The sequence below is a fragment of the Ambystoma mexicanum genome, chromosome 5p (genome assembly GCF_040938575.1).
Source record: "Ambystoma mexicanum isolate Mex_15411 chromosome 5p, UKY_AmexF1_1, whole genome shotgun sequence".
Taxonomy (NCBI): domain Eukaryota; kingdom Metazoa; phylum Chordata; class Amphibia; order Caudata; family Ambystomatidae; genus Ambystoma; species Ambystoma mexicanum.
This window is the reverse complement of record NC_090930.1, coordinates 173621500-173649331: the sequence shown is the minus strand read 5'-3', so window position 1 is coordinate 173649331 and position 27832 is coordinate 173621500. Positions and strand designations below refer to the sequence as shown.

The window sequence follows — 27832 nt, the reverse complement described above, 5'->3', positions numbered from 1 at the left end:
CCAGTCAATCAAACCTCCCTCAAAACTACCATAACTGGACTATGCACTTGCATTTGGGGGCATCTGTTTCTAAGTCGACCGAGAGTACCGGCTTGCGGTGTCCCTTAAGTGTCTTCCCGGTTCGCCACTTAACAATCTTAACACACGTTACTAACGCAATTTATGTATACCTGCTGGTGCTGTATGTTACAGCTCTCATGAGAAATGACTTATCCCTGACCGTATCACATAGTTTGTTGTAGTCTCTATGCGTTCGCTGGTCTAGTCGCTGGTTACTGGTACACGTCTGAAGTGCATAAATCCAGCGACTGCAGGGATGAACTATGTTTGGTATTGGTACCATCAATGTCTCATAAGCGGTATCCCAGTTGGGACATGTTTGGTCACTTCAATCTGTTTCCATAGCTGATTGTGCTCCATGAAGGAGGCGGCTTCCTCTGGAAATGTGAAGAAATAGATATGTTTTCTCACGGGATATAACATTAGCAGTTTCTTCACTCCTATAAAAGGACCTTCTTTCCTGTTGATCTGATAGGGTATAATCCGGGAATATTCTTATCACGTGTGATCCTAGTTGGATTTCCTTCTTTTCTCTGGCACCCCCGAGTATTAGGTCCCTGTCTTTATAGTTAATCAGGCGAGCGATGATAGGTCGAGGGTATACACCCGTCGTAGGCTTTGCTTCAAGGGACCTGTGCGCCTGTTTGACTGCAAACATCAGACCACCCTCGATCGCCCAGTGCGGTTTTCAGCAAGTCCTCCACTGCCTGTTCAATGGGTCCTTTCAAGTCATCCTCGGGTGTCCCAACTATATGGATTTTTTTCCTCCTCGACCTTGCTTCCAAATCCTCACCCTTCAGCTTCATGGTGCCAAAGTCTTTCGCCATGGTGGTCACCGTGGTCTGTAGATTTTCCATCGTCTTCTAACGCTCTTATCCATGTCTCAACCTCCGTGACACGCTGTGTAGTTTTCTCCATCTGTGTCTGCATTATGTTGATGACATCCAGTTTATCGTTCATTGCTGCAAAGCCTTGTTGTATAGCGGTAATGACCTCTTCCAAATCCAGGGGTGACATTTCCAGGCTGCTGGTGGCTACTGCTGGTGGCTACTGCTGGTGGCTACTGCTGGTGGCTACTGCTGGTGGCTACTGCTGGTGTATTCGGTTGCTTGGATGCAGCTGTCATGAACCTGTCAATCGTGCCGCTTTTCTTGTTGAGCGCCCTCTTTGGCATTATCCTATTCAACAGGGCAAGCTGGCTGGGTTTGCCGCTTTGAGGGGACGTGTCTGTGTTTGTGAGCGAATTGGAGTGGGCTACCGCTCTTCAGGTTGCTCTTGTGTTTCTTTCCATGGCGCTGTGGTGGCTGTCTGGATGGCGGAGGACCGCGGATCCCGGCTTAGGCCCTGCAGTCTGATACGGGCACCAAGAGCAGAATAGTGGGACAGGCGGTTTATACGTTCATTCTAGCCGCTATGTGCTGGCTTCTCCCCGTCTCGCTAACACTCCTTTTTTTATGTGGTCTGCTCCAGAAACGTAACTAGTAATGCCACCCTTTCAGTTTACCTGGTTTAGTCACCTGGCGAGTATGCCATCTCATCTTTTCCCTGAGGGTCCCCATGGCATGAGTTTGTGCCTGTGCTTCGCCTGTGGGGAACTCTTTGAGCACTACGTCTGATTATCGTTGAAGCAATACCAAGCCTGAGCGAGTCTGTGGGGCCAGGGCATCACTTGATAACAGTGCAGGCGATGCGTTTCCGCCAGGGGTTTATCAACGTATCCCACCTACTAGCACAATGGGTGCCCCAGTCAGTGACGCCTAGGGCCTGTGGATGGAGCCAGGCAGGTACAGTGTTTGGTCCAAACAACATGGGAAAGACCTCCATTAGTCGTGTGGGTGGTGTCCAGACAGCAGAGAGGACAAAATCACAGGGATTAACAAGTCGATGTCACCTAAAGTGAAAACTGACGAAATTCAGAATAGATCCTATTTCCTTGTAGAATCCTGTAGGATTCCTTCTAATGTCTGGAATAGACTGCTTAACTTATGGGTGTTTGCTTCCTGTCGTGCAAATGGAAAATGAACAAACTGTGAAATATAATGGGCTGGAATAGTCGTGGCAGGTGCTCCCCCTACAGCAGTTCTCTAACTTTGGTACAAGAGTCTGAGGAACCTCTCTCATAGGTAATTGTACAGTGGGAAACTCTGAACGTCTATCGAGGAGTAAATCCAAATGTAGCGCAGTGTCAGCAGATAACACAAGTTTGTAAATTACCATAATAGCGGGACAACACCATTTTCTTTTCAAACATTCATCCTGTAAATATTCGGCCATAACTTGTAATTCCCTTCTTTGCATAGGTGGAGAATATTGGCTAAACTGGTCATGAACCTCGATAGGCGAAATGGAGGCATCTGAGATCCATCTAAGAGCGTTTCTTGTGCATATGCACATTTCTTCACTAGCTGGTTTCTGTAGAGGCAAAAAAAAAAATCTGCATGATAAGTATTCACATACTTTTAGTGCAGCATCTCTAGTACAGGACAAGAAATTCAAATCCTGCAATGCCTGTGGAACAGCTGAAATTGCCCCATACCTCGGTTAGGTATAATCCCATCTGTTCTATCAATATTTTCTGTTCGGGTATACCCCCATGGTCTGATAGAGAATGCAAAGTGTCTGCTTCATCACTCCCTTCTATATACTTTTCTGCCCAATCGCGCAATTCCCTCTTACGTGCTGGCAGTATCGTGCTATGTGTTACAATCCACTGATCGCTAGCGGTATTGTCGTGTCAAAAGTGGAGCAGTAGAAGTAGTCGGTAACAAAAGTAAGTCATGTGCACTAGGTGGCACAGGAAAATCATCAGAATGTGTAGCTGGTGCAGGTAGTCGTGCCTGTGCTGGCTGTGCTTGTGGCAGTACATATGGAGGCGGTGCAGTAGGGGATGTTAGTCTTTCATTCAAAAACCTCGGATGCATACAATTCTTTATATGGGTATTTTTTGTGTACTTCTAATTGAAACCCTTATCCATACTGCTAATAGCTTCTTTTTGCTGATCATGGGCTAAAGCTTTTCCAGCCTGTATGTGTCTACGTGCGTGTTTCTCTCTGCTTTTGAGGCGTTGTGTGGCTTCCTTTCGCCAATCTCTAACAACGTCAAATGCAGCAGGCCTCGCTTTCTTGTGCAACAATACGGATTCCAGATGCTGAATTCTAGCCATTTCAAAACTCCCTAGCTCTGGCCATTGAAGTTCTGGTTCTTGTCTGGTTTTACGATGCAAAATACTATTGTACACTATAGCTCCTAAACAATATTTTAGATACATGATGGTGCCAGCTGACTATGTTCCAAACCATTTTGTTGTCTTCTGCAACAAAGCGTTGCCCAACAAGATGACAACTTAATTAAACATGACATTTCTGGAAAAATACAGCTCTGTCTGGTCAATATGCTACATGTAAAATATTTATCAAAACAAATATCAAGTTCGAGGAGGATTGTGTCCTCCGACGTATTCCACATCTTTGACATTGATGGAATACGTTGGAGGAACATCCCATTGAAAGAACGTTACCAGGTAAGAAAGTAACTTGTTCTTCTGTCAGTTTTAAACACTCACCTGATTCCAATCAAAGAAAGTTCCCTCATCAAATCGAAGGAACCCACTTTGTGGCTGGCGGTCTTCCCAAAAAGCCTCTAGTCCGGGAATCTCGCTGGGACTACCTTTGGGCAAAGCATGGCGAATGGAGACCCTAAGCAGCAGTCTGCGTGGAATATGTGTCTGGGTGCAGGGGCCCAGATACTACTCACTGAACTCGGTTTGTTAATTTAGTCCTCGCAAGGCGATGGGTCATTATCCGGGCGCCATCTGTTAGTCCAAAATATGAGGCAACTGCAAAGAAATGAAAATACACCAGTCACAAATGTATAAACAGTTTATTATTGCTTAAGCGGACCCAAATTCGTCAATGCATGTGTACAGGCATAGAGAAGGTGAGCAAAGAAATGGAGTGAGCATACTTTATACAGCTTGAACATGGCATATTCGTTCTACCCCATCATGTGATGAGGGTTCATGACCTACAGACATGTGTTTTTTACTATTGCCACAAATGCTGACGCATTCAGCATCATCTCTCAGACAATTTGCTGTCTGGGAGCGGAGTGGGGTCTAGGAGGACATCTTGTTAACACAAGGTGACATTCCTTGCGCTACATTATCTGTTATTTCTTGACTAAAAGGTCAGTCTGCATTTCGACTCACTCTGCTTTTAGGAATACATATGCCATGAATTGTGCTTCTTTTAATCGTCTAGATGCACATTCACAATTATCTATGGAAAGGCAAGAGTTTGTGACAGTTTTTCAAGGCACCAAGGTAAAGACCATGTACTCGGCAGATTTAGCAGTTCTGTGCAGGGGCATGTCTGAAGAGCTTTCGGAGTGGTGACTTTCCGAATCTTTACAGCGTTTGGAATGAAATCTGGGAAAATTAGCAAAACAACGAAGGAGTTTGAAAGGCACGATGGCGCCGTTCGATGTGTGCGTGCTTAGGCCAATATTGCAGTACAGAAATGGATGTATATTTACAACCTTCACCTGGTGCAAACCACCAATACGGTGGGACCTATGGCCATTGTGCATTGCATTGACTTCTGATGATCAAATCCTCCCGAAACGTTGCCGCCGCATATGGGATTACACTCCTCGAAGGCCCCTCACCATAGTGCTGGACTGAGAAAGCGAGACTAATCGATAGGGTGGTAACCGATCTTCATTGATGCTTTGAAAAGGGTGCCAAAATCACAATGTTAATGTTAAAGGACATTTGTACCGCGCACTAGCCCCACCGGAGTGGTCCCCTGCTGCTCTGGTGGCTCTGAAAGAGGATGGGAGGTTGAGTTAGTGGGAGTAAGCAGGAAAAGTGCACAAGAGCAATGATGTGCTGTTGGCGGCCTTACCCCAGGCCCAGCCAACAGACCCACTGGGCTGTTTGCGGCCGGTAGCCGTTGTGTACTGTTGTGCAAGACTGTGTGTTTTTGTTTTGTTGTTGCAATGTAGTGAAGTTTGTGCGGTTTGTTGTGCTGTAGGTTTTGGTTGTTTGGTTTGGAGTTTGAGAGGTGTATGCAGAAAGGAAAATTGTTAGTAGGGTTGGTTAGTTTGCGTCTCTATCCTGAATTGAGGCGCTCGGCTTGCGTAGTCTCCCCTGATGCGGCTCTGTCCTGATCTGGGTCCGACTGGCATACAGGTTCCTTACTCATCTGGTCCCCACCTCTAACATGTTCTCTTATAGCGCCCCTTATTCTCCCTTCCTACTCCTGTGGCCAGTGCACGTGCCAATGTCAACCTCTCAGGTAGTGTGGTGATTGCCAATATCTCGACAATTCCACACCACTGTGATACCTGGTGGTAACTAAGTTGTGGGGGAAAGTGTTGGTGGGATTGTCTGGGGTAGTTGACTCAGTCTCCGTGCGTGCCGCCTGTGTTCCAGTCTATCCGGGGTTGCGCTACTTACACTTGGACATCTGATTTGTGAGGACGTTCAGCCACGCACAGTTGAACTTGGTAGACTGTGTGAACTACGCGACAACGGTACATGCCGGTTTTCTACTCTGGAAGACTTGCATGCCCGCCCCGCAGTGGAGACCTGAGTTTTCTTTTCTTCTCACATGGGAGCCGGATGCACACATTTAAGATGAGCAATCGGCGCTTTACCAGCCACGTGCATATATGAACACATGCGATTTTTTTTTTGTGATCAGCCAAGCCCATACAAGTGGAGTGCGCATATACCATACTGGGCACATTGCTCTCTAGTGTCCCCCAGCTAGTTGCTACCATCCAATTTGGTAAAGCCTGCTTTTGGCTCCAGGCACTCGTTCAACTACCCCATTTTGAGGGGTTAAAATCTTTCACATCTGACCTTTGGTCCTGAGGAAGGCGTTTTCTATTTAGATCTCCACGCCGAAACGTATTTGACCATACCTGACTGACCTCCTTTGGCTGACAGCGTTGGCCACTGTGCCTACACCAGTTAGGCCAGCTCTTATATACGTAGACCTGAGCAGCATTGTAAGAAGCGGTTGGCTAGTGTGAATGTATAAACGAAGTTGACACCAGCCACATATCCTTAAACCCTACAAGGAACAATAATTGGTTTCTTTCTTTTCCTGGGGACCCTTGGAATACACACATGTGGATTCCCAGAACCAAAATAGGGTGAAAACTGAGTAATGTTATAATATTTCTCTGCCATAGGAATAGAATTCATCTCCTGTGTTGAGAGTTTTTGTTCAAATGGAAAATCTTTTTTTCTTTTTTTTTTCATTGGTTTGTTTTTTCGAATTGTTTAAAAAAATGTCTATCTTTTTCATTTGCTCTTAATTACTATTGCCTTTTTATGGTGCATGATTTATTCAGATGCTGACAATTTGACTGAAATATGTTATGTATTCAGAATTGAGCCCGTCTTTAGAAAAACTTTTGTAAAATGGTACTGAGGCTCAGGCACAAAAAGTTCTTATGTTTCTCATTAAAATAACAAAAATAATATTGTTTCGTTTTTGGTCAAGATTTTGTATCTAGTCAAGTGTAATAATTAAAGTAATGATCTTCTGAAAACATTTATGACACAATTATATGCAAACAAGAGGTAAAACATACATAGACAGAGAAAACTAGGACACTGTCTGAAATTAGGAAGAAGTATATCCAGTTAAGAGTGACCCTTTTGTTTGAAATTATTTTGTGCCAGATTTGTTAAGATACCATCTGGAATTAAGTAGTAACATACGCAGTCTATGGTATCTCTTGTGTGTAATAGCCTTGTACAAAAATGGTCCGTTTTTCGAGGTTAGAGAAAATGAGGTGAACATCGGTAATTGGTATACCGTATCACCCTTACTGCATACCCTGTGGGGTCATTATTTGTTGATTCCAGTCTATCCGGTGTTACCCGTCCAGGTGCCGTGGGAGTTACCCTCCTGGGTCGGGGATGTCCGTGTCCTTTCTGGTTTAGTCCTCCTTTTTCTGGTTTGGTTTCCAGATTTAGTCTGTGGTGTTGAAGAGCCAGGTTTTTAGCGATTTCCTGAATTTTAGGTGATCTTCAGTGTTTCTTATTTCTTTTGGGATGTTTCAGGTTTTTGCAGCTAAGTGGTAGAAGCAAGTGTTTCCAAGTTTTTTCTTAAGGTATGGTTTGAGTTCCAGGCAGATTTTGTTGCTTGATCGGAGGGATCTCGTTGGTTTGTAGACTGTAATTTTCTTTTGTAGGAATTTGGCTCCTTTTCCGCTGATTGCCCTGTGCGTTATGCACGTTATTTTGAAGGTGCTGCAATGTTTTTGTGGGAGCCAGTGTAGTGTTTTTAGGGCTGGAGTGATGATCCAGAAGAAGCCTTTGCCTGGAGCCTCTTCACTAGACTGCTGCTGCGAGATCCCTTCAAGTGTACCTTCTTTTGTCTGTCTGATCAAGAATCCGGTGAGCGGGCCTGCTGCTGCATTGCAGGGATATCATGCAGCATCCTCTTCACGTTTAAGGCACTTTAGGGGCTCATGGTAACCCTTAGCTAGAGTTGCTGATCTGCTCCTGTGTTGCTGGTGTACCTATTCATGTGTTTGGGAGTTTGCCCAAACTGGTTTGCCCAGGCCGAACACCTGTGTACCTACAGGATGCCTTCTCTGAAGTCCCTGGCCCATTTTATCCAACAAAGGTTTACTTGTGAAGTATTTTTCTGGAACTCGCCCCTTTCCATAGCTGGTGCCCCCAATCCGACTGAGACACTCAATCTTACATAGTGTCAGGCAAGATTGTATGCAGTACCCTGTGGGAGACTACACCAGCCTTGACAACTTGCCAATAGTTAACCCATCCTTTGGTATAAGCATGTACTACACAAGTTGGTAGAGTGACTGAGCAGCTAGGCCTATCTCAAGAGGGGAAATGTGAGCTGTAGGGTTGTAACAGAGATTCACAGTGACAAGCATCCAAATAAACACTTACACTCAAGGTTTCTTGATTAAACAATTATTTATTAATTTAAGTCAGTTGAATAAGCATTCCTTAGATGGGAGCAAATATATGTAACACTATAATATACTTCAAAATACACTCTCCGTTTATGTTAATCAGTAGATGCCCATTTGGGATGGCACACAGATACTTTCAACTCACTGAGGTGACTTAAATAACTAGGACACCGTGGACATTGATATAGCACTGGTACATTTAAAGCAATACTGAGTTTGCTGTCATAGAAACGGTTTAGGGAATAAAACGATGGTTAGCACAAATTCTCTTTTAAACCCCCAATGCCAAGTAAATTAACCCTTTCCCAGCTACACAAAGTATAGAATGTCTGCTTTAACTATCCCTCTACAAAACAGTCAGAGGATAGTGTCTTTCAGGGAGCCAGGGCAGCCATTGTTTTTTTTTTTAAGCTGTCTTTATTTGCATTTTACAACATATACTAAACATTACACAAACAGCAGGCTAACGAAGAAACCCCCACAACTAAATACCAGAGGGAGCTAGCCCCCTGTGGGCCAACCCACCCTCTCCTCAAGCATATTATTTGCAAAGTACTTTAGCACCAAGGGAAGGGAAACCATTTAAATAAGAATAGATACAAACAGAACATAATCCCAGTTGCAGTACCACCGTCCTTAACTTGGAACCATAACTCTTCCCCCAGCCCCCCCACCCAAATACACAAAACCACAAAGCGTGTAAAGTGGGCTGCACCCCCGGGACGACCGACCGCATGCTACATATCCGAGCCCGTTTCCAAATCCATCTCCCAAGCCATATAACTCCTAAAGGGGCCCCAATAGTCCTTAGGTTTGCTGGTAGTTGGAAGCGTTTAATTATGCTGAGTCTCTCTGAGTTCACAGCAAGCCATAAGGTTGAGCCAGTGAGCCAAACCGTACAGGGTCGAGATTAGCTTTTTTGTCGAAGCTGGCATAGTGGTGTATAACATGAGGGCGGGGGGGGGGGGGTTGGGCGCCTGGAAATTCACTCCACCTGGTTGTCAGTACTTCCCTCAGCCGGAAATATAAAAGCTGTGTTATGGGGTTCCAAGAGCCCCTTGCCGAAAGATCCTCCCATGACACAAATCTACAGTCCGGTGCAACATCACCCAAAGTATGAATCTGAAGGTTAGAAAAGTGTTGTATGAACACAGTCTCGTGTGTGAGCGGAATGTCCCGAAAGCGGTATATGGCCATCGCAGGAGAGTACCATTGGGACGCACCAGCCCACTCTGCAAGCCGATGCCAGGCTCCAATAGTGAGGTCAGTAGGTTGATTTCAGTTCTGGGATATTTCTCCCATGGAGCCCAAAGAAGTCCTCTGAGATCGTCAGGATACCCAATGGTCTTCTCCAAACGAGAATGTGGAAGATCAACCGAGGGGACCACCACACGGCGCCTGAGCTATCAGAGTATAAATAAAGATCCGGCACATCCATTCCCCCTGAGAGTAGGGTCGCCACATAGTTTCCAAGTAGACGCGAGGCTGTTTCCCAGCCCATATACTTTTAACACGTTGCCAAAAAGATGCAGGACGCCAAATCAGAACATTATTGAACAACTTGCGCAAAACCACCATCTTAGACCATGAAATACGAACAGCCTAAGAGAGAGGAAGGCGGACCCAAGTGTCCACCCTGTGCTCCAATAGTTTTAAGGCAGCAAGATAATTCTCCTCATAAAGCCTACCGGGGGATGTCGACGCACGTCTAAAGGGGAAATACCAAGGGTGAGTGGGAGCACCTCAGATTTTGCCCAATTGATACAAAGGCCAGATAAAGCCCCAAACTCCGAGACCACCTCTACCACAGGATTAAGATTAGTTTGCAGGTTTTTTTATGTAGATTAACATGTCATCTGCATATAGGGCAATAGACGTCTGGGACTGAAGTGAGACGCACGATATTCCCTAAGAGCTCAGGCTACTGGCCCTATGGCTAGGGCAAATAGGATAGGGGAAATGGGACAGCCTTGCCTGGTGCCTCCCGATGGAAAGATGGGATCGGACTGGATGCCATTAGTATATACCAAGGCCCGCGGGGCTGTGTACAACAAGCGGGTCCTCTGTAAAAACTTGGTACCTATCCCTGCCCTCCTGAAGACCTCAAAGAGAAAGGGCCACTCGACCGAGTCGAATGCCTTTTCTGTATTGAGCGCTGCCACTGCTATAGGAACCTCCGGATTAACGTTGTGAACAATCTACGTAAGTTATTCTGTGTTGAAGGGCCCGGTAAGAAATCTGCCTGGTCCGGAAGGACCAAGGCTGGCATGAGAGGTAAAAGTCTACCTGCTAACAGCTTAGCAATGATCTTGTCAGTATTTATCAACGATAGTGTCCTATAGGATGCACAATGTCTGGAATCATTGTCTGGTTTAAGCAGGACAGTCACCAGAGAGGTCCTAGTAGTCTAAGGGAGAACTCCGAACGAAGCTGAGGCTTCAAACATGTTGCGCAAATGAGTGATTATTAAAGACGGGAATGCCTTATACAATTCAGCTTTGATGCCATCTATTCCCGTGGCTTTCCCATTGGGTAGAGATTGGATAACTTTAAGCAATTTTTCATCCGTGGGAGGGACGTTCAGCAGTGCCCCCACTGCTGGGTCTAGCCACCCCAGTGCTATCCTGTCTAGGTACCGTGTAATGTCATCATGAGACGCCGTTGATTTAGAAGTATACAGCGTGTCATAGTACCCCCAAAACATTTCGTTAATCCTGCCACCATCCCTAATGGACTCACCCTCTGCAGTAACGATTTCCACTATAGGTTGTAAATGACGTTCCTGTCGAATGACCCATGCAAGAGTTCTGCTAGGACGGTCCCCCTCCACAAACCTAGAGGCTATAATTGGGTCTCCCAAAAATCTGTCCTCATCGGCCAATAATAGACTTATTTCCCTTTCCTTAACCTCAATGCTATCCTGAATTTTAGGAGAACTAGTCGCAGCCAATCTCAGCTCCAGCTCTTTCAATTCTTTTTCCTTTGATGCTATGGCTCTCTGAATACACCTCAGAACTTCCACCTCCTGAGAGATACACCAACCCCTAATGAACACCTTAAACGCTTCCCAGACCACCCGAAGGTCCGAAACAGTCTGCATTTATTAGAAAGAATTCAGATTTCTCCAGCATGGGATCTTGCATGGATTCACATGCTCATGAATATTCCCCGTCATCAGGCTGGGAATCCTCGGTAAGGAAAAAATCAGTATCCGTTTCGTTTCTGATCTGTCTTTCGTAGTAGTAACCAATCACTGATCTCTGCGTCATACTGACCACAGCCAATGACTGCCCTCAACCTAAGCCCCACCTCTGGCAGCCATCTTCAGATTTTTACCGCACGTTCAAGTGTTGGGATCCTCGTGCTATTGCTCTCGAGCGTTAGTGCTTTTTTTCACGTTTTTTCTCAGAAAAATGTATCTTTTTTCGGTCAAAAGAGCCTCAAGCTCCACCGTCTCTTCATCCGATCAACAGGGATCCGTGTCGGATTCGTCTACGCCCCTCAAGGGTGAAGATTTCGTCAAGCCACGCTTTTGGAGGACTCCAGAAGTTTCTCAGGCCCATCTCGGACATGGCCCAGGAGAAGGGAAGCCCGACGCCCGGAAAGCTGTTAAGGGTCTGCCCTGGATGCCAGCTTCAGAATGTCTTCAAGGAGGACGAATACTCCCTTTGCCTTTACTGCCTACATGAGGACAAGACGCACGTGGAGAAGGACTGTATGTCGGAGCGGTCCATGAAGGACCGCCATCAACGTCTCGGCAACTGGCTGGAAGGAAAGAGCCCGTCAGGCGAGAAGAAGTCCGAGCGGTCTTCTAAGACCTTTGAGGGCGCCCCGGCGACGGGGGTCCAACAGAAGGCCAAGCACCGCGAGTCCGCTGGCACTGGGAGTGCCGAACGTTCGGGCTCTACGGGCGCCAGGCAGGGCGCATCCTCCCCGGCACTGTCAACCACGAGCCAATGCTCTGGCTTGGGTAAGAGGAAGGCCGAGCACCCGGTGAAGCTCTTGGAGAGACCCCGGTCGTGCCCTAAGGCCCCATCGGAGGGGGAGCGAGATGGTGACCCCCCCCCCCAAGGAGAAGGCGGTGAGCGCACCTAAGGTGGTGAAAGCCTTGATCCATCCGGCCAAGGCCTCTATCGAGACAGTCGCGGCGGCCCTGGCTCAGCCTGTGGAGGCTACACCAGTGGTGGCGACCCTGGGGCCCAGGATCTCCCTGCCACCGCGGAGGGAGTCCTCTTTCATGCCCATCGACAGGACCCCCGTGAAACCTCCTACGGAGAAGAAAAAGGGGGGGCAGGAGGTCGTTGTGGACTCGGCCTCAACCTCTAAGGAGGAGCTGATCGAAGTCTTAGGCCACGGCTCTGGCGTGGAAGAAGGCCATCCTGTCGGGAGGGACCCAAACGTGGAAGACGACGAGGGCGTTGAGGATGCCGACGGGGCTCCTGATCTCCCGTCGGATCTCCCTCAACCAGTGCCGCAAGACAACTCGGCGGCCATTTTGTTGGCTATACAGTCCTTATGCTCAGAGATGAGGACGAGACTGCCGTTGCCACCAACGGAGGAACCGCTCCCGATGGGGGACCCGGAGCCAGGCCCTTCTTGGAGCCCTCCCCCTAAGAGGATTCATCCTCCACCTCCTTTTCAGCCATCGCGCCATGTTCAGCCCTCCTCCTCCCCGTCCACGACACGTGGGGATGATACGGGGACGGACACGGCCGCGACGGGTACAGACGACTAGGTTTACGACGAGGATCTCCCGTCGTCACCTCCCACCCGGGCTTCCCCGCCCGACCAGATTGGATTTTTTCACTCCATGATCGCCAGGGCATCCGAGCTTTTCCAGCTCTGCCCGGAAGAGAAGGAAGGTTTCCTTTATCAACGGGGCGAGACCAAGAGGAAGACGGTCCTCGCTGTGCCTCTACTAGACGATATTTGGGACGAGGGCCTCGCCCTCCTCAAGAACCCATCCACGGCGCCGGCTAGAAGGGATCAGTACGAGAAGAAGTACCGGATCCTGGACGCGGCCCCCTTGTGCCTTCGGGCACAGCCGACCCCGGACTCGGTCGTCTCTGCGGTGGCCAGGAAGAAAGCGGGGGGGGGGGAGGCGCGGCCTCTACGTCAACCTCCCCGCCGGACGGCGAGGGAAAGAAATTAGACACAATGGGACGCAGAGTCATCTCATCGGCAGCGACGACGATTAAGGCGGCCAACGTAGCCCGCTACGACAGGGAGTTGTGGTACAAACTGGCCCCCCTGCTTGACTTCCTACCAGACAAGAGGGCGGAAGCCCTAGAGATCTTGCAGGAAGGAGAGGTGGCGTCGGACCACGCCATTACGATTGCGACGGACATCGCCGACACTGGATTTCGCCAGTTGGGCAACGGCGTGTGCCTTAGGCGGCGTGGATGGCTCAAGGCTACTGACTTCCGTCAAGACGTGCAGACCAGAGTCTTGGATATGCCGTTCGACGGAAACGAACTGTTTGGGAAAACAGTGGACGATTCCCTTCAAGCCATCAAGGCGGAGACGGCCCGGGCTCTTGGGGTTCTCCAGCAACGGCGGCCGCCCTTTCGGAGCGGCAGAGGCAAACAGGGTGCCTCCAAAGGTTCCAGCGGCAGATTTTCCACCTACCGCCAAGCGGCCCGTTTGTCGTCACAGGAAGCTTACAGGGGACGAGGCAAGTCAGGCAGACCCTGCCGTCGTCGCCAAGGAGGACAAGGCGGCAAAGCCTCGTCGAAGCAGGACTGAACCGGCCATGGGGTCGGGCCCCCACCGAAGCACCCCGGTGGGAGGCCGGCTGGCGAGCTTCGTCAGCATGTGGGATTCCATCTCCACCGACCGTTGGGTACTGGACGCCCTAGCTCAGGGTCACGCGCTCGAGTTTCTAAAGAGGTGCCCGCGCGTCCCCCCCGTGGCCAGGAAAGAACATCACGTCCCTCAACTTCTCTTGGAGGTAAAGGCGATGCTCAAGAAGGGCGCCATCGCGCTCGTCCCAAAGAGGCTTTGGGGCTCTTGAGTTTACTCAAGGTACTTCCTTGTGAAGAAGACGGGAGGATGGCGTCCCATCCTGGACCTACGACTGAACAAATTCATCAAGGCACAGAAGTTCCGGATGGTCACCCTCCAACACGTCCTGGGTCAACTGGAGGAGGGCGATTTCCTGTCGTCGTTGCATTTGGAGGATGCCTACTTCCATATTCCCATCCTAAAGGGACACCAACAGTTTCTCAGGTTCATGGTCCAAGGGCGTCACTACCAGTTCAGAGCCCTTCCCTTTGGATTGAGGTCGGCACCCAGGGTGTTCAACAAGTGCCTCGCACCGGTGGCGGCGCAGCTGCGCCAAGAGGGGATCCACGTCTACCCCTACCTGGACGACTGGCTCATCCGATCATAGACGAGGGAGCTCGCCGTGGAGCACACGGCAAGGACGTCCAACTGCTCACGGACCTGGGATTCTCCATGAACTACGCCAAATCCCACCTGGAGCCCGCGCATGACGCACTGTTTCTGGGAGCGAAGCTCGACACAGTGTCGCTTCTGGCCTCTCCGTCGGAGGAAAGGACAAGGGCCATCTTGGGCAAGGTGCAGCGGATGCTGGTTGCGGACGCGGCCAGGGTGAGGTCCATCAAGTCCCTCCTCGGAATGATGTCTTCTTGCATTTATCTCATCCGCCTGTGCAGGCTCCGGATGCGCCCGTTGCAGGAGTTCCTGGACGCGCGCTGGATCCAGACGACGGGCAGCTTCGAGGAGAGGATCACACTTGACGAGAGTTTCCGACGAGCGATCTGGTGGTGGGGCACCCGCGCGCATCTGACGGCGGGCATGGACTTCCAGACCCCCGGCCACCAGGAGACAGTGACCACGGATGCCTCCCTACAGGGGTGGGGAGCGCACACCGAAAATCTGCACGCGAGAGGCCTTTGGCTTCTGACGGAGAAGTCCCTCCATATCAACGTCCTGGAGCTCCGTGCAGCGTTTTGGGCCCTCAGGTCCTTTCTTCTGTCCCTCAAGGGCAAGGTGGTGAGGATCTTCACCGACAACACCACCACCATGTTCTACATCAGGGAGCAGGGCGGTACCAGATCCCCAGCCCTGTCCAAGGAGGCGCAGGATCTGTGGTATTGGGCCGTCGCCCAAGGGATGTTTCTGGTGCCGTTTCATCTGGCAGGGATAAAAAAACACCATCGCCGACTCGCTCAGCAGAGAGCTGCGCTCGTTCCACGAGTGGGAACTACGACAAGATCTAGTGGACCGCCTCTTCCGACGGGGGGGGGCACACCCCAGATCGATCTGTTCGCGACGGCGACAAACTCCAAGTGCCAGAGGTTCGCCAGCAGGTTTCCCCAGCCGAGGAGCATGGGCGATGCTTGCTCGGTCCCCTGGGAGGGCCTGTTTCTATATGCGTTCCCGCCATTGCTGATCCGGCTCATCAACCAGCTCAAGAGGTCACGGTGCAGGATGATCCTCGTCGCACCTGCGTGGCCGAGGCAGATATGGTTCCCGGACCTTCTGGACTTGTCAGCGTCCCCGTCATTCAAGCTGCCAGTGGACGCAGATCTTCTGTCCAGGGAAGGAGGTGCCATCCTCCATCACGACCCGAAGTCGCTGAACTTGCAGGCCTGGCTCCTGCAGCGTTAGAGTTTGGAGGATACGACATACCGGCCGACTGCAGAGAGGTTCTTGCAAAGGCCAGGGCGTCCTCCACTCTTAAATGCTATGGACACAAATGGAAGAGGTTCTCTGTCTGGTGCCACGCACAGAAGATTAACCCTCTACGGATTACGGCTCCCCAGGTACTGCCGTACCTTCTGACGCTGGCCAAGGCTGGACTGGCGCACGCGTCCATCAAGATTCATCTTGCTGCGATCTCCCGATACACCAGAACCACGGGGCGGACGTCTTTGTGGTCTCATCGTCTGGTGAAAGAATTCATGAAGGGACTGTTCAGATCGTTCCCGCCGGTGAAGGCTCCGGCCCCGGCGTGGGAGCTCAACGTGGTGCTGACCAAGCTCATGGGACTTCCGTTCGAGCCTCTGCACTCGTCTCCGTTGAAGTTCTTGTCGTGGAAAACAGCGTTTCTTGTGGCCATCACCTCCGCACGAAGAGTGGGAGAGATCCAGGCCCTTTCCTGCAAGCCCCCGTACTTCCACCTCAACGAACCCTTGGTGTTGCCTGTTTTCTTCCCGTCGCCTTCGTCGCCGGCCGAAAGGACTTTGCACTCGCTGGATGTGGCTAGAGCGCTGAAGTTTTACGTGGACCGCACAAAGTTTTTTCGGAAGACATCACAACTTTTTGTGAACTTTGGACCTGTCAATCGGGGGAAGGCTCTCTCAAAGGCCTCCATTTCCAGATTGCTCTCTGGCTGTATCATGTACTGTCATGGGTTGGCAAACCGACCGCTGCCTGGCCGTCCGAGAGCCCATTCCACCAGAGCGATCGCAGCTACCACGGCGTTCTTATCTGGTGTGCCCTTGCTGGACATCTGCAGGGCTGCTACGTGGAGGTCGACGCACACCTTCATGAGATTCTACTGCGTTGATCGGGATTCCAGCGAGGAGCCCAGGGTCGGCCAAGCAGTGCTGCGCAATCTGTTCGCCTAAGGTGAGCCTGGTGAGGAGGTAAGAATTGCTTAATGTTGAGTTTGATGTAATGCTTAATGTTGAGCCTTTGCCACCTCCCGTGGTTGTGCATGTGTGTACTGCTATGTATTCTTTATTCATGAGCATGTGAATCCATGCCAGACCCCATGCTGGAGAAGGAACAAGTTACTTACCTGTAACTGTTGTTCTCCAGCATGGGTCTGGCATGGATTCACATGCGAACCCTCCCGCCTACCCCTCTGCGGCTCTTCACTTGGTCATACTGCCACTTCACGTGCTACCAAATCTGAAGATGGCTGCCAGAGGCGGGGCTAAGGTAGAGGGCAGTCATTGGCTGTGGTCAGTATGACGCAGAGATCAGTGATTGGTTACTACTACAAAAGACAGATCAGAAACGAAACTGATACTGATTTTTTCCTTACCAAGGATTCCCAGCCTGACGACGGGGAATATTCATGAGCATGTGAATCCATGCCAGACCCATGCTGGAGAACAACAGTTACAGGTAAGTAACTTGTTCCATAGCCGGACGGGTATCCTCACAGAACTCTAGGTCCTCCAGGGCACTAGCTCTAAATCTCCACCTGCGCTGTCTAGAGAGGATGGAGGGGGCATCGAATTGGGCCAAGACAGCGGAGTGGTCAGACAAGGTGCGAGGTAGTATCAAAGCTTTAGAAGAACCACGGGGCAGTTCAGAGAACAAGAAGATGTAATCTATTCTGGTGAGCTCCCGTGCACACTCAAATAAAAGGTGAATTCCAGGAGTCTGTGTGATGAAGGCGCCAAAGGTCAACCAGGGAATAGTCTGAAGCAATGGGAGGACCATTTGATAGCAGCGTGAGAGAGAGACACGTCTGTGTTGAGGAGGACCTATCGATGGTCAAGGATAACGTCACATTGAAATCACCCGCCCAGACCACCTCATACCCTGGAAACGTATACGTAAGTGCATAGCGCAACTCTCAAAAAATTCAGGGCAATCATTTGCGGCCATATATGCTTACAAATAGGACCGACCAGCCTGCAATCTCCCCTGCAACCAGAACAAACAACCCTCTGTGTCCGTAAGTGTTTTATGCAGTTTGAAGTTTAGTGAACGGTGAATGTAGATTGCCACACCCCTGGAATGGGTAGAGTAGGACGAGGCATATCTATGTACTCCCCAGCCCGCTAACGCTGGCAATTTATGCTCCGTCCCCAAGTGGGTCTCTGAGGCAAAACACGTTGGCGTGATGTCTCCTCACGTAGAATGCAATGAGACAGGACTTTTTCCCATTAGTGAACTCCCGAATATTCCATGTGACCACGGTGAGAGTCGTGTTTGAAAGTGCGTCAGCCCCACGGGGCTGAGTTACATCAGGTGGGAACAAAGACAGTAGCTATAGGCTTCTAGTTTAGCATGGAAGATGTATACTGAACGTAGCAACCACAGAGTGAAAACCCAAGGTGCCAATAATTCCCAAGACCTGAAAGAGAGAGAGCCTGCCCACCCCCCCAAACAAAAACCCAAGTACTTCTTGTACAACCATCAATGCCCTCTGAGCTAGAACTCCTACCCCTCCCTCCACCCATGCCAGAAACCCCAATCCTACCGGCTGACACATCCCACCTCCAACCCAAATACCCTGTACTTAACACACCAACCAAGAAAGCAGTGCCGCTGGGCATGGGGGGTGCTGGCGTCCGCTGCAGCTCCTTCTGTCTGGAGGCTAAACCATATCCCCTGAAGTATAAACCATAACCATATTACCCCATCAGCAACGATAAGAAATTTGAAACAGACCTATATATGCCCATATATGCCCCTGCGGGGGCCTCAAACCGTACATGACAATAATGCTTAACAACCAGCGTTCAGATCAAGGGGAGCCCCAAAGGGACTCCTCCGGATTCGGAATTTCAGTTGCGAATCTCTCTGCAGCATCCGATGAACTGAAGAACAGGGTCTTGCCATTGTGCACTACCCTAAGCTTCGAAGGGTACAACATTGCATAGCGGACAACCTTTTTTCTTAGAATAGTATTCTGAAACGGTTTCCTTTGGTCCTGCACTTGCTGGCTGAAGACCGGGAATAACCGTATTGTTGCAGAGCCCCATCTCAAAGTAGTCTTCTCTCTCGCCGCCCTCAACAGCGTATCGCGGTCTCTATAGTTGAAGGTGCAGGCAATGATGGCCCTTTCCGGAGCGCCCTGGGGTTGAAGATGCAGGCATGATGGCCCTTTCCGGAGCGCCCGGGAGAGGCCGGTTCACCAATGATCGGTGCGCTTGCTCCACCATGAAGTGGTTAGTAATGGGCGGATTATGGAGGATTTCCATCAATAGCCTTTCCACAAACAGTTCCATATTGTCAATATGGTTGGATTCTGCCACCCCCGTAATCCTTATATTCTGCCTGGATCTCCCCTCAAGATCCTCTTTCTTAGCCACAACTTTCCATATCGTTTGTTGGTGAGTCAACCTCTCACTGGAGCGATGCTATTTTGTCCCCGCCGTCCCCAATTCTATGTTCGGCTTCGGACATTCTGCCACATAGCTTATCAATCTGGACCGCGGATATGTCCACCTTGCAAGATAGATCGTCAATTTCTGAACCAAGACTGTCCGTCTCAGCTCAACCACCAACTGGGTCCGATGTTATTGAGCGCTATGCTCCATACAATTCAGCAAATTGGGTACACTTTTTGTTTTTACCCTAAACGCTCAAAGGATTTTTGGTTACTCTAGGTGTGCTAAATGGACAAGTAGGTGGCAGTAGTGACTTTTTACCATTTTGTGGTGTATTTCGTTTTAGCCTTACCGCAATTATCATGTTTGCCTACTTACTAACTGTGGCTATTGACCAAACATGGCCATTGTTAGAGGGATCTTATTTCTGTGCTAATGTCCTCCCACTTTGGAGACCCCCAGCTCTTTTGCTGGACTTGAGAATTTTTAATTTCAACACCTGAGTGAGTGGGACCTTTTTCTCACTCTGTTTTTTTTCCCTGACTAGGATTCTGTTTTCACTGTTTTTGGAGTCTGACAAACTCCATAGGCCTTTGTTTTTTCGATAGTGACACAAAGCACCCTCCGTGCAGTGTCACTGAGGAATCTTTCTCCCATTCATGCACAGCCTAGCTGTCTGTGTTAGGCAGAATCCTGTGCAGTTCCCTTGGGGACCACTGCAAAAAGATAAAGACTACAGGAGTAAGCAGTAAACCCAATTGATAGCAGTTTGTACCACCCAGATTTACCTGGTAGCTGTGGCTGAGCAGTCAGACTTCTCTCAAGAAGGGTAGGGCAGCATATAGAGTATACGCAATGGGGCCAAAAACACAGTAGAGCAAACAAACACTGACCAGAGCTTTGTATCAAAAGTATATAATTATTTATTTAAAACACACTTTAGGCAACACACTAGCACACTAAGTCAAAAGCAAGTTAAAACAGTCAGGTAAAGTATAAACACCTCCCTTGATAACTATTAGACAAGTCAGGGTTAAAACACCACTATTTGTTAAAACAGATGTGAGCGCGTAACCTAGATGGCACTCCAATAGTTAAGTTAAAGGGGGATGAAAAGGCAGGGCATAAAAATAAAACGGTTCATAAAAATAAACACACTTTTAGAAGTTCAAAGCAACGTAGTAAAGGCATTATACACTGTAGAGCCAAAGTTCATAGGCCAGGCCCACTTTAAATGGAGCAAAGCGAAATGTGCCCAAGATCACAGTTTAAAATGCACTAAAAGTCTTTGCAGAATGTTCAAAAGAGGTTGGGGTGATTCAAGAAGTAAAGTTAGAAGTTCTGGGGCCAACCCAGTTGGAAAGCCAAGGATTTAAGGGTCACCTTTAGCAATCCGTGGAAAGGGAGGCCAGGCAGAACACAGTACCTTAAATCGAGAGGAAGCTCTGGCGGTGGCAGTTGTTCCTGGCAGTGGTTGCAGTTTGTTGTTTCGACCAGGGGAAGAGAGGATCTCGTCGAGGAGGAAACTTGGGAGTCGAGGCACTGCACAGGGAAGAAAACAGCCGCGGCGTTCGTCGGTTAAAAGGTGCGTTCCTTTTATTTGCGGTCAAAGTGGTGAAGCGTGGCTATCCGCTGGGGTGCTTGGCACGGGCGATTAGACCAAGAGACGTCTTTGGAAGGCGAAAGGGGCGAACTGGTTGATCCCACCAGCTCAAAGGAAGAAGACTCGTCCAGCAGAAGATCTTCTCTTGTCGTTGGAAAAGTGGTGAGTTCGTTGCAGCAGGGCTCTACCGGTGGTGTCGTTGCAGATGGCTCAGCTTCTTCCCTCTTCGGATTGTTAGGTCCTGTGGCGACTTCTGAAGCTCCAGTCCCAAAAGGCCCTGCTTTTATGCAGAAAAACCCCCATTCAACAGCCTAGCTGTCACTCACAGATGCAAAGTGGTGAGCCCGGCGGCTCACCACTGGGCCCATCAGAACAGAGTGCGACTTGAGTTGCTAAGGCAACCCAGTCCAGTTTGCCAATTCCCCTCCCCACACATCCTGTGGAACCCAGACAGAGTGGCACCATTTGGAGGGCTTCTGTGGAGAAGCCCGCCAAAATAGTGGAACAAAGGACTCGACCTTGGTTAGAGTTACAGAGACGGATACGAACGTCATTTTGGAAAAGAGTTCTGGCGAAAAGACCCAACCGTTGATTTTAATATTAAATAAATAAATCGACGGTATCTTTAACATTGCACCAAAAAGTGGTGCATTTAAAATCAATGGGAAAATCCCATAGGAAATATTCCGGTGGAATATTTTGCGTGGTAACCACTGCCACCAGCCAGAAACTCGACAAGGGGGTACTGGACAGTGCCCCCTTGAAAACAGACCCCCGGGGCAATCAAATTAACCCCTTCCAGTACTTCCACAATATGATGGTTTGTACTGGTTCTGGTCACAATTTTGGACTAGTAAAGTCAATGGTGACTTTACATGCCCTGGGAGACAGTAGTCAGTCCCAGGGTATGGAGTCTATGTTTGAGGGTCACTATGACACCCCTGTGTTACTGCACTGAGGGTGCTGTGTAACACATGCACAAAAAACAGATGATACCCTATGGAGTAAAAGGCCCCATAGACCATAAGCACATACAATGTCAAAGACATACCTCAAATCATGCCTAAGAGTGGGAGGAAAAGAGTTTCACTCTTAGCAGGAGAAAAAAACAAACCCCGAAAATCCAGCAAAGCTGCTGGGGGACTCACTAGGTTTGGGAAATTAGCCTTATAAGAGAATTCTCCCTAACAGTCTCTCAAACAGCAAGGTGGCTGTCCTTCAAGGATAGCCAGCCAATCAGGACTGGGTGCATTCAGAATACCCACTAAGGACAGGGGAGTTTCAGGCACATTCCTCACTTCCTGCCCTTACAGACACACTGGGGCGAGAGGTGGGGTTCAGTGCTAAAGCCCACCAAAGGCAAAACAAAAAAAAAAGTGTTAAACCTGGTTCTACGCGCAGAGTAAAACCAAAGAAAGACCTCACAAACAAGAAATGGTGAAAAAAGACTGGGCCATTTTGACACATTAGTCACCCATGGGTGCTATACTGCAGCTGAGGATTCAGCCTGCGGTAGAAAAGCACAATGGTAGGAACATTAAACCACTGCCACCAGCCATTTAAAGTAGCGAGGGTAACATTAAAAAATGTTACATGAGAGAATAGGAAAAGGGTCTACTAAATAACCCCCTAGCACTCCACATAAGATGGGGTGTGCTGGACCTACAAAGAGAACTGGTAAAGTCAGTTTCACTTTACTATTCTTGGGAACAGTAGTTCGCACAAGAAAAGGTTTAAATACCTTAAGATAAAGCTATAGGATTTCTCTGACACTGCGCAGAAGTTGCTGTGTGTCGCCATACAAAAAATATATGCCTATGGAGTTTGCCAGACACCAAAAAGAAAGGAAACGCATAATCCAAATTAGGTCAAAACACATCAGAGTGAGCAAGCAAGTCCAGCAAAAGAGCTGTGGATCTACAAGGTAGGAGGAATTCAGCACTAAAATGAAAATTCTCCCTAACAGAAGATTTCTTGCAAGGGACTTTTGTCCAAGTCGTATACCAATTCCAGGATTTCTGTAAATGTTGTAATTGTGATCTCAGGAATCGCACCTCCTCATTTGAGCCATCGTTTTGCTTACTGAAAAACGCAAGACACTTATCCAATGACTCCTTGGAGGATAGGCTGGCAACCATTCTGGATTTTGAGGGCACGCTTTGACATGTCATCCATTAATGAGCTGCTTTAGGAGTGCCAGGTTGACTGCCTAGAGCTGAAGGGACATTTATGTCTTTTCTAAAGGTTTCTCATTGACTGATGCCCCCATTCAGGACAACAAATCGGGGCCAAATTTGCATGGTCCACAAATGTTCTTGTGTAATGCACGCGTGATCATTCTGTCCTTTAATAGTTAAGTGGTTCTTTAACTATTCGTTCAGATTTTCCAATTCTAACATTTGCTAATGTGGTCCCTTTAGTATTTTTTATGTACATAATGTTGCTTCTTATCATTGTTCTATGCTTTTTAAATGGCTATTTCAGAGGAGGGACTTCACGGAATTGTTAACTGCACCGCTTGTGGACAGCAAGTAAACCATTTTCAGAAGGAGTCAGTTTGTCGACATCCAGCTCTTAAAGTCCTAATTTGTAAGGTAGGTCTCCTTTTGAAATGTCACCATTGATTTTATTTTTATGAGTTTGCTACTTTGATGATGGAAACCGCAAATTGTACCTCTGGAAAGCGATGTTTTCTTTACATTTTCTTGGGTTGGCTGATAATTTATTCACTGGATAATCCCTGGCCTTATCTGGGGTGAAACTCTGATGTACCCCCTGAGCAAGGCTTCCCCTCAGGTTTGTGCTGTCACAAAGACAACCCGTGTGAGTAGCTTTGCAGAGGACATGTGTGTATTTAAGGGGATTTTCAGCACATACTGTTTTCTGATAATACAACATAGTGTGGACACAAGGTTTACATTTGACAAACTGAATGACGTATGGCTGCACAGCAAGGCTTTGATACAGGTTGAGGTGGATTTGGTGTGAAGTACAGTACAGCATGTCCCACCAACGACGTGTCTTCCTGGTGACACTGCAGGTCTGACTGAATTCGCTGGGGCTCCAATCTTCTGTCCTTGGTTCGGGGAGTTGCCGGTGCAGAGCTCACGTTTGGTATCAGGAGCTGGTTGTGGTGCTCACCAGACGGTACAGACCTCGGTGGTGCAGACTCTCATTGACGTCTCACGGCGTGCAGAGGGTGGTTCCAGCAGAGATTACCACGGTCAGGTGGTGACAGTTGATCTTCCTGCAGTGAACACGGCAGTTCCAGTTCAGCTTCCCCTGCCACGAGAAGGCTGAAATTCGGAGGATATGCGACTTATGGCATAATATGAATTTCCTGTGTTCCAAAGCTCTGCTCTGAAGGCGACAGCTGTAGCGCAGTAGCCCAAAAGGGAGCTGTTTAGTTCAGTGTGGCCCAGGGACACTTCAGAAGGCTTCCAAGGCATTGATCTGCGGGCAGGGGTTGAGACTGGTTGTTTTTACCGGTCCAAAGGTCAAAACCCAATGAAGGTCTTCGGAGATCAGGCAGAGGGGCAGGGCTTCACTGCCGTCAATGCTGGTCAGCTGCAGGAGTCCTCTGGGCATTGACAGGCTGTTCTTCCTGAAAAGTCTTGGTTCCTGCAATGATCTGTTGAACAACTACAGGGGCCCTCCTTTTATCCATGATTCAGTCTGTGAGCTAGCCCAAACCCACTGATGGAATGGATCTGCACATTCAAATAGGCCTGGGTTGTCCGATCTTGGACAACCACTGGTCATCATAGCTGTCCAGCAACAGATTTGTGGGCACCAGAAGATGTGGACTGGGACAAGACGGTCCCAGCCCCCTCCTCCTGCTCGCAGACAAAACCACCTTGCTAGCCACTTTAAGTAGCCATTTGCGGTAAATGCAAAGGTGCACAAGAAAAATATCCTAAATGCTAAAAATCACACCACTGCCATCCGCTTGTCTTGGGCACATCGTCAAAGTAACCAAAAAGCCATTGGGTTAAAAGTTATAAGGATATCTTAACTGCACTTCACTGTAAGGTGATGTGTACAATAGTAAAATACAAGGGCTCCAAAAGAGACTGTCTATCGGTACTGACAGTCTTAGAAAATAATGCATTTGAGTACCAATTCAGGAGTTAACCACAGTTTCTACATGGGAATTTGCATTTTTTCTGTTCTTTCTCAGAAAGACTTCCGTGTATGAATGATGGTTAAATATTGAAGAAAGTCTCTTCAAAAGTGGCAGCAACATAGAATGCAAACAAAGGGACAAAGTGAAAGGTCCTAAGTAAGTCAATTTCGCAATAGCCTTTGTTAGTTTGTGTGGCCCATGAAAATTGTTTTAAGTGCAAAAAAAGACCGACTGTTGTATGTTTTTGTTTGTAGGAGGTCTGATCTCTGTTCAGAAGTGTTTGGTTTGATTTAAGAAGTTGGGGCTTTACATTTTTATCTGTCCTGACGAAGGCCTTATTAGAAAGTATTTGGAACTCTCCATGTTCAACGAGCTGACCCCTGATTGGGAGGCCGAAACACACAAGTGGTGTTGGGTAAGAATTTGTAGAGTCCAACTGGTGTGGAAGTTTACAAGACTTATATTTTGGTATTCGGTAACCCACCTTTTAATATAGGCTCGTACTAATGACGTTTGTAGAGTGAGCAGCCAGGCTTATTTTATGAGGGGTAATGTGAGCTGTAGAGCTGTACAATGAAATAAGTAAATACAGGTATCCAAGTAAACACTTATACGCTGAGTTATAGTATAAATATTGATATATATATATATATATGTATATATATATATATAAGGATAGTTAGACCATCTTTAAAAATGCTGCAACTACTAGTAAACTTAATCCCAAAGTTGGGAATCAATTCAACAAGAGCCATAAAGCAGGTGAGTAACTTTTCATATAAGTGATGTCATTTGAGGTCAGTAATAACACACATTTGTGATCACCATTGCAATATTGCGTTATAAGGAGGGAATAGTTAGTTAGATCAGAACATACTTTGTTCTTTGAAAAAGAAAAAGTGAGATTCTCCCAGAGGGATGTAGGCAGTCTTTTAATCCAGCAATAAGTGTTCAACAATTAAAACCTGTAATTGAACAAACACGGCCAAAGCCAATCGTTTCAGAAGGGTATGCCTTTAGGGAGCTAGGATAGCCAATGTCAATGGGCTAGTTCAAAGTTCTGATGTTCTCCTCATAGAAAATGTTTTAGAAAAGTCAGTAGTTATAGAAAATCACAGAAGTTCAAGAGGAGCCACCTTGATGAAGCGCATGTTGGAAGACCAGTGCAAGAGTTGAGATCTACAAAAGAGGGTAAAATAGTACTCCCCAATCTAGTAAGCAGCAATTGGCAAAAGGTAGATGTACCCCAAGTCCCACAGTACCTGTGAACTGAGGAATTTGTTCCAGCTGGATGCCTTCCTGTTGCAGTGTAGCAGACCCTTGTTCCTGGACCTTGGTCATGGTGACGAAAGGGAGGACATTTGTCGGGCTTCTGCTGCAGCACTCGAGGGGGGGGATCTGCAGCAATGGAATCTCCTTGATTCAGATGCCTTTTGATTTTTCTGCACATTTCTCAGCGCCAAAGAACAAACGGCTCTGGTTGGAAGTTACTTCATACCTCAGTCCTGGACTCTGGCGAGGGGACTCTGGATGAAGATTTCCTGCTTCTGTAGGGTGCTCTGGATGCCCACAAAGTTTTGTCTGGATTTGCACTTCCAAAGACAATGCACTCGATAATAGTCTGGGGTACCCGGGCATTGGGATTCTGCACCCTTGGAACGTCACAGAAAATCGGGGGATTGCACACAAATTAAGGTTGTCCCACCAGGCCAAGGGCGGAAGTCGTCCCGTATGGGTCTTCAAAGTCTAAACGAAAATGGGGTCAGTACAGCTGTAGGGCTTCAACGGGCACTTTTCGGTCCAAGAGGGTAGTGCTGGCATCGCTTCATGTAGACTTGGTCGGGTGTTGTCCTGCAGTGGTCGACTCTGCCTCTAGTCCCAAAAACCTCACCTTTTAAGCAAGTTCCCATTCATTCAAAGCCCTGGGCTGTCAATCACCTAGCAAGGTGGCTGTCCTCCTGGACAGCCAGCCGGCCCCTCAGAACTGGTTTCACTCAGGCACACCTAGAGATAAAGGACCAGTGCGTTTCGGGACCCTCCCTCACTTTCTGCCTTTCCAGACACACTGGAGCCTGGGCAGGCTTCCGGGCTGAAGCCTGTCAAAGGCAAAACAAAGGGTTCGCAGAGTTGAACAAGTCTATGGCAGTCCACACTGTGTTTTCCTTTTGTCCAGTCTGTCTACAGTTCCGGTTGCTTGGAGGAGGAGCTGTTTAACGCCTCCAGCAACACGCAAAGCGGTACGTGGAGTTGGTTCGCAGAGTTGAAGCAGTCTACGGCAGTCCACGAGAAGCCAGGGGAAATATGGACTTGATGGAAGACCTGGGAGTGCTTCTCCCTTATATAAAAAAAAAGACATGCCGCAAAGCCGGCCCCTCCGGACCAGCCCAAGAGTCCATCAGGCCGAGTGCTGAGAAGCCAGTACGTACGAGCAGACCTTTCGAACAGGCAAGGTAAAGCCCGTGGACACCCGGCGCCAAGCAGGGAAGAAGTGATAGCCCCCTTTTCGGCCTCCACCAGTTTTCAGCTGGCTCAACCTCCATCTGGGGCTACAGGTGAAGACTCAGGGCGCATCCGGACCTCAAATTAGGACCCAGAGGTATGTGACGAGGCGAACAAGGTGTTTTCGTATGACACCCTGGCCCCTGCAGCGCCTCCTAGTTCCACGCACCTACCTCTAGGGCAAATAGAAATAATTATCTCTGCCGGGCAGCACACTGTGAGCACCGGAATGTCTACGGCAGTAGAAAGACGAGCGTAGAAAATCTCAACCGGCTGGCAAGCCTCCGCTGCAGCGAGTGAGACACAATCGGCGGTGTCGAAGGACGCCTCTGCTCGGACCCTAGCTTTCCGGCCGACTTGGAAACCACACCCAGAAACTGAGTTTGGTATCTACGAGCCACAAAATGCAACAGAAGACCAAGCAGAACAAACAACAATAGACAAAGAGTCTGCATTAATGACCTCAACTCTATCTTTGAACAAAGCCAGAAAGCAGTATAATCCAATAAAAACACACGAAGAAGTACACAAAATGC

The 27832-nt window shown here is 48.5% G+C and overlaps 1 protein-coding gene across 1 annotated transcript in view; it reads left to right on the top strand.

The window, feature by feature from the left end:
* ATRX (ATRX chromatin remodeler) overlaps positions 1-27832 on the top strand; it is a 2430811-nt gene that overhangs the window by 278498 nt on the left and 2124481 nt on the right. The window contains exon 7 of the mRNA XM_069612585.1: positions 23156-23265. Coding sequence (XP_069468686.1) covers positions 23156-23265 — 110 coding nt within the window. The remainder of the gene's footprint in view (positions 1-23155; positions 23266-27832) is intronic.